The sequence below is a fragment of the Nannospalax galili genome, unplaced genomic scaffold (genome assembly GCF_000622305.1).
Source record: "Nannospalax galili isolate Female #2095 unplaced genomic scaffold, S.galili_v1.0 scaffold179, whole genome shotgun sequence".
Lineage (NCBI taxonomy): Eukaryota > Metazoa > Chordata > Mammalia > Rodentia > Spalacidae > Nannospalax > Nannospalax galili.
The window spans coordinates 38245-45628 of NW_008342627.1; the positions used below are offsets into that span (position 1 = coordinate 38245).

The window sequence follows — 7384 nt, forward strand, 5'->3', positions numbered from 1 at the left end:
TAAGAATAGTTTAATAAAGAATTAAAGGCAAAAATAAAATGCTATCTTTTGCCTCCCATATCTGCCATAAATAATTTGCCTTGGATTAGATTTTACCTCCAAGATGTTTCTCTAATAGGAAAGACATACACTTCCTAAACCATCTAACAACCTAAACTTTTAAGTGTTAAGACTCTGGAGGGATAGTTATGAAATAATTAAATTGCTGACATTTTAATACTAGTTCTGAGGAGGAGCAGATGCTTTTGAAAAGCAATTCAGGAGTGCTGCCTAGTCTAGGCCTACAGTGGCTCTTACTACTTTGAAACAACTGGCATAAAAAGTAGAAAGTTAAAAATCAGCAAATGGAAGGTCAAAGTTTATTTACTACCTGCGTACAAAAACATATTGCACATCAAACAACCAAAATCAAACAGAAGAAAGGGGGTGAAGAGGGGAGGGAGATGTGGAAGGTCCACTACTGAAGACTAAACATGTAGTTTACACAGAATGAACGTTCTGGAAATTGCTCTTTTCAGTAGTTCAGGTTATGTCTGAGTGGACATGACTAATCAGCTTATTAGTGTTTGAAGTAAAGCTATGTTTGATTTTTAAATACTGTACACTTTAATAAATAAAGCAAACAAAGCCTCACTGTAGAACAGTCACTGCCAGTATCACTCTGTCCCTGCAGATGAGTTAGCACACGTACTCCAGTGGTCTGCAGATTTTCCTGATACAGCATTTAAAAACATTAAACAGACCAGTTTCCAGACTAAACTAATGAAGAAATTACAATTCAGTGCAAAATATTTTATAGACTGCATTTCATCCTAGTTTCCTCGCTCGGGTGAAGAAGTGGTTGCGTATTATTAAAAATGTAACAAAAGCAGCTAGTGCTTTCATAAAGAATTTTATGTTAGGGATCCCACCCCACCCTCCTCCCCGAATCTCTGCCATATTTTGAAAACAAAATAACATTTCCTATAGCCAGCAACTTTTTTTAATGTTACATATACTATTCTCAAGGCACATCTGATGATATATTTTTAACACAGTAGGTGTCAAAGTATGTTTAACATAGGATTTCTTCAGGATCCCTCCCCTTTCTGAATTCCAAATGGAGGAACTGAAAGTGTGATGTAAAGACTGGCGATCCGTGTTCTATCTTTGGCAAGCTTGTACAAGCACTATTGTAATGTAATTAAAACAACTGTAAACTAGGAACTCTGTCAGTTTATGAAACACCGTTCAGGACTGCAGCTTCTTGAGTGCTGTCTTCTTTGAAGGTGTTAGTCTTGTCTTCTCCCGGAGTACGCGGTAGCTTAGGAATTTCATCGCCAGAAGCACTAGTTGGACCATTTATTGCCTTTTCTGAAGGACCATGCTCTTCAATCACATCTTTTGCCTGCCAAAGGGAGACAACTTTTCAACTTCTTTATAAATGAAATCTACAACTGAGGAAAAAAACAACTACATAAAAAGTAGCTTAAAATGACTTTCCTAAGCCGTCGTAGAACAAAGAATTAAAGCATTTTAAAATTGAAAGCAAGTACCAATGCGTTCCACTCTCTGGGTCTTAACTACTTATCTCTAGCACTTAAAAGAATGACCGCATCACAGGAAGCATCTGCACCTAGCATCATCTTAAACCACTGTGAACATCACCAGGTAAATGGTGTAAAGAGTCAATACACTAAGTCAAGCAAGGATCACCTATATTACTCACCTGTTTTGAAATTCCTATTTAAAGATCAATTCCTGAAAGCATTTTTAAAAACTGAAGCTTAAAAGGTCTACCCCATTATACTGACAAGAGGCCTTCTGCTTCTCAAACTAAGATCTATCTGACAAGTGTCACAGGTTCAAGCATGCATGTCTCCACTTACTACCTGGGGCCCTAGAACAAAACCAAGCGTCTTCTTTAATATCATCTGTCTAGCAGGAGAAACAATGATCACACAGTAATTAAATCTAAACAATACAAAAAATAAAAGCAAAGCAAAGCAAACACCCTACAGGTTAAATTCTCCTTACCATTTCTTTCTTGTTTTTAGCCAAAGTTTCCCTTGGGAGGTTTCTTTGTCTGCTCTGAGACTCAGCTCTAGAAATATAATCTGCAACTGTGACTGTTAAAGATGAGAAAAAAATTACAGGTGTTGAAAAAAATATTTCTGAATTTTATTTATGGACAAAGAGTACTTGCACTATTAAACTTATGGTGGGTCACCCAATTTCGAATTTTTACGCTGGGTACCCGCTTCCAACCGAAAGCAAAGCTTGAAAAATTTTCCTGTGATTTCAGTAGTGACAAGAGGAAACGTGAAGGTGAAGTTGAGGAAATCTGGACTCAAGTCCTCTTTCCCAAGAATCCAATTGCTTCGCTCTGGCTGAATCTACACTGTGGGACAAATGTGGGGTAGACCTACAACCAAGAACTGCGGGTTCATTTTAAGTCCAGGAGCGGTTGCAGCAATCAGAGACAGAAAAGGGGATACACCTATTCTTGTGAAATACTTAAAACTGGAAATTTCAAAAATTTATGGTTTGTGGGGTTTACTTCCCCCCAAGAAAAACAGCACAATTAAGGCGTTAAAATGTGGTATTTTGTGGTTCTTTCTCAACATTTCAATGCGAGAGACCATTCTGATCAAACCATCTGATTTTCTGGTTTAAAGTAAATTCAGAGAAACCGAAACAATAAAGCACAACCCTGAAGACCCAAGTGGACACCTATCAGGATAAGAAAGAGACAGAGTGAACTCAAAGGACATAGTCCCACCACTTTGACAGCCAATTCTGTTAGGAATAGACTGAAACAAGATAAACCACACAAGGTAATGAATGACCAAAAGGGGGTGGGACTCACACCTAACTCCCCACACTGGTCTGCTGGTATTATGCACTGAACTCAGGACCCATAACTATTCAAAATTCCCTAATTTTAAATCATCATTTTCTATCAAAGAAAGCCTCAACTGGTAAAAACAAAAGTTGATTTAAAATTATTTAAATTCACTACATCTGGGGAGACTGGTCCACCAGATTCCTACTTAACATGGCGCTAACAAAGTCATCTGACATGAAAAGTCAGCAGCATTTTACAACTCACTGTCTTCAACGATGACTGTTATTGTTAGCTCTGAGAACTTTCTAGGAATCATTAACTGAACCTTAAAATCATGAAGAAGCAACTTGCATCAGAACTTCTTAGAAAACTACAGATAGTTTGAGTCTGAATCTGCTACTTTCCTTCCAAACTTAAGGAATTCAGTATTTTCACTGTGAAGCTCTTATATGGCATCTCACTTAAAAATCACTGCTATGATAAAAGCTGGGGGTTCGCATCATCTACTCATTGTGTCTACCTACAGGGTGACACCACAGTCTTGAAAAAGTCTAACCCCAAGTGGGGAACAGCCCAAAGAATGCTTTCTGTTCCTTTGGTCAGAACTTTGGTGCTACCTGGAGAAGAGTTTCTGCTTGCAGACCCTGCTGCACATGTGGGCTCAGTACTGAACAGATAAACCACACAAGGTATAAGCAAAAGGGGGTGAGACTCATGAATGAATGAGCAAAAGGGGGTGGGACTCGTGAACAAAACACGTGTTAAGATAGTCCTTAGACCTTTTCCTCTAAGGTATGGTACAGGTATTAATTAATTAAAAAAAGAAGCACTAAGTTATGGTCCCTCAAGAGATAGCTAAGAGACCGGCTATGAAACTCTTTCCTAATGTATGTTTACCCTTTCAAGGAAAATCTAGGCAACTCTGCACCATGACCTGGACTCTGGAATCTCCTCAAGGGAATATCTGTTGATGGCACTGGAGGGTCGCAGTGTAAGTACAGGAAGATCCCTTCAGTGCTTAATCCGTAACTAAGAGCAACATGAAATTCTAAGCAAAGGAGAAACAAACACTTAATCAGATGAAGGCTGCCTCCCTTAGAACTGCTGCCCGGAACAAGAAGCAGTTTGGGCCTGCTTCACCTACTCTATGCACTCATGTTTTTGGTGGGAAGGGGCAGAACAGGGAATACAGGAATTTAGTAAGAAACACAATAGTCCCTAAGAACAGTAAACTGAACTTGATGCACTATGTAACAAATCACTGTCAAATTGTCAGAAACTCCAAATTATTCAAATTTCAATCAATTCCATTCAAAAACACCTGCCTCTTCTGCAAGAAATCCTACTGTCTTGGTCTATATGTCTGTATACTTAACCAGGATTTGTCTGGTTATTATGGTAGCAGAATTGAAATTTATCCCAGAATACTTGGCCCACACTGACAAAAGCCTGAATTTTCTTAGTGGGGCCAGAAAATTTACTCACTGCTGTGCCATCTTCAAAAATGAATGAAAATCCTTATGATCACTTAATCTGAAATACCTTACTAGGATTAAGAAAGGGATTAAAGAACTGGGGGGGAATTCCTGGACACTTTCTACTTTGATAGTGTTTGATGTGTTTTACAATGTCCCTCCCTCTATTTCAAAAGGGGAATTAACGCCCTTAACCAACTTTCCCAAGTGTCTCTACAACCACTACCGAAATAAAGATACAATTTACTTGAAAGATTTGTTTTGGAAAGAATGCAAAAGTTGGTTAGTTTGAAAGGGGTTTATTTCTAGTGTACACAATTTCTTCATGGTGAATATACATTTGATTCTCTGTACACAGGAAATGAAATTATGTTCAAAATATAGACACAGTAAACAAAATTTCTTGCAGTTACTAAAACTTGTGACAACATAAAATACTGAATGAAACAAACTAAATACTATTTGAGTAGTTAGTATGTGTAAAGGAAAAAGCACCACGCTACAATAACAAAAACATAGCATGCATCCTCTTAGAAGGAAAAAGACACATCAGTATTCTTTTTACATTTGGTTTTTAAATTTTGAGTATTATAATCCCCACCAAAATGAGGCGCCAAATCCAGATATAGTAAGCAGGCACCATGCAAAAGCTGCCCAGTTTTGCCAATCAACAAACACCATAGTCCCTGGGATGGCAGTCCCCATCGCAAGTGTGAAGAATCTGCCAACTGAATAAAGCAACGGTTTTGAAAGCATTTCCATGTAAAAAATTAAGACACAACATTAGTTCACTTAAGACTGGTTACTAAACATTTACACTGTGAAGGAAGAATGCGTTCTCTTGAGCAGTAGTCTTATTAGTTGAATAAACAGTTTATGCAACGCAAATTTTAAATGTATATACACACGTGAACATGTAACTATATTTAGAATGCAGAGACATGACATTTTTTTCATGCTTGTGACCTGATTCCAACAGGTCCACTCAAGTTACCTGGCTGTCTATCTTCTGCCTGACCCCTGAAACGACGCCTGCGGCTACGGTTGCGTCGCTGGGGTTTTTTTTCACTATCATCTGTAATTGCAAAGTTTACCATCAACTATTCTGGCAAAACAAAACAAAACAAAACAAAACAAAAAAGAACAAAACAAATTTCTTTCTATTTTAAGTATGGGAAAAAAGAAACTTTAAACATCAAAGGTAAAACATCCGGTGTTGACACAGGTTTATACACTTTTTGAGGCTTATAGCATTCCTACCTGGAAATTAAGGAGGCTTTAACTCCTAATAAAACGCACTCAGAAGGAATGAAATTAACATCATTCAAGAATAAGGAATTTCTAACACAGTTTGGATTTCAAAGTTAACGACATTTTAGCCCTTTAATAATCAACACTCACTCATTCCATACCCCTCAGGAATGTGCGGTAGAAGAGAACTCACAACTAAGAGGAGTTTGGCATGTGGTAACAGCAACTGTTTGCACTGCTTTAATGGCATCAATGGGCACTCTGACAAGCCCATCCAGTTTCCGTGGTTTGTCAATAGGAAAATTAGACACCTAAAACACTATCTGCCTTATTTGAAATAAACACTAAAAAGTCATGTGAATTGCATATTTTTTTTATAAAAGCTTCATCCATTAAGAGCATTATACAATCACACACATGTGCACGCACGCACACACACACACACACCCTCCTCCCTAAGTGCTTACGTACCTAGCCCATTTTCATTAACCGAGGCTGTATCGGACTCAGTCATTCCATCCATTAGAACAGCATCTTCATCGGTCCTTCGTCTACGAGACCGACGACGACGGTTAGTACTGTGATGAGAGTCGCTGGCATCAGTGTCTGCAGTCTGATCTGATTCTGTATTATCAAGTAAGCTGTATGGATTGCTGTCTGGATCTTTGAGCACTATATTCATGTCAGAGGCAAGAAATATTTGTTTTAAGAGGGCTGCAGGTATGAATACTTGATCTATATTGAGCTACATCAACTAACTGTAAATAAACTTCAATTACCACCAATAAAAATATGAGCTTCAAATTAAAAAGTGATGTTTTCTGCATCACTATTTTAGCCTGGAAAAGAGCAAAGAGGATTAAATAAAGCTGTAAAGAAGAATGAAAACTGGCAAAGCAGGAGATGAGCATGCTCCCCAGTTTCATCGTCTCCTGTGAGCTCTCTGTAAGCACAGTCAGCCCTTTGCAGTCTCAAGGCTCAAATCACCTTAGGCCAAAAATGTCAGAGTGGAGGGGGCACATTTTCTTGTCACCATCCCTCAGATGTATTTAGGTCTCATAGCCACTCTAGAGACGTAGTGTCTATAGAACAATGTGCACAGATTATGTGTTAACATTGTACAATCTTTCCTCAGTGCTGAAGTTCCGTGGGGACCCTGAAGGGACCAGTCACTGACAACTAACTCCAACACTCACAGCATCTACAGAAATCAAAGTGAAGTGAGTATTTCCAGCTACTGTGCACCGTTTCTAGGGGAGCGGTGGTTCTCTTTACAGATTTTAAGGTGACTACTGCCATGTGTGCTGCTAATGGACTATTTCCAAATAAAATTCCGTGCCTGCACCCAGGACATAAGAGAAATCAGTTAACTATGAACTGAAGCAACCTAAGCAAGCTCACACAAAGCAGCAAACCAAAGTGGGTTATGGAAAATGTGAGACAGGTGCTGACTTGTATTCCAACTCAAAACACAAAGCGTGAAGTGGGGAAGTCAGGGAAGGACCGTTTCCAGATGAAACTGGAAAGACAGTGCTCTTCTCACCTATGCGCACGCACTGCTTCCAACAACCAAATTACAGAAGAAATTCACCTAATCACGATTATTCCTAAGTTTCCTTTGGTAACAGCTAGCAAGCTAGTGTCTTTGCAAAACATACTAAGTTTATCCATTAATCATAAGCACTAGGAAAAATACATTTTGCAATTCAATGAAACGTAATTTCTTTATATTAAGAGTACACGATGCATTTTAATATAAAAATGACTTTAATGAAAGCCATGAAATTAAACTTGGGGCCCAAAGAAAATTATGATCCAACTAGAGAGCCTT

The 7384-nt window shown here is 38.4% G+C and overlaps 1 protein-coding gene across 7 annotated transcripts in view; it reads right to left on the reverse strand.

Moving 5' to 3' along the window:
* Nucleotides 1-343: 343 nt before the first annotated feature.
* Nucleotides 344-7384, reverse strand: part of Fxr1 (FMR1 autosomal homolog 1) — a 28399-nt gene continuing 21358 nt past the window's right edge. For 3 of the 7 annotated variants that reach the window (XM_017799525.1, XM_017799523.1, XM_008838638.2), the window contains 4 exons: nucleotides 6025-6225; nucleotides 5297-5377; nucleotides 2017-2108; nucleotides 346-1387 (listed from right to left, as the gene is read on the reverse strand). In XM_017799525.1, the coding sequence (XP_017655014.1) occupies nucleotides 1217-1387; nucleotides 2017-2108; nucleotides 5297-5377; nucleotides 6025-6225 (545 nt within the window). In that variant the 3' untranslated portion in view covers nucleotides 346-1216. Of the gene's footprint in view, nucleotides 1388-2016; nucleotides 2109-5296; nucleotides 5378-6024; nucleotides 6226-7384 lie in introns of all 7 variants that reach the window. The other 4 variants (XM_017799524.1, XM_017799522.2, XM_017799527.2 and 1 more) reach the window with 4 other exon arrangements.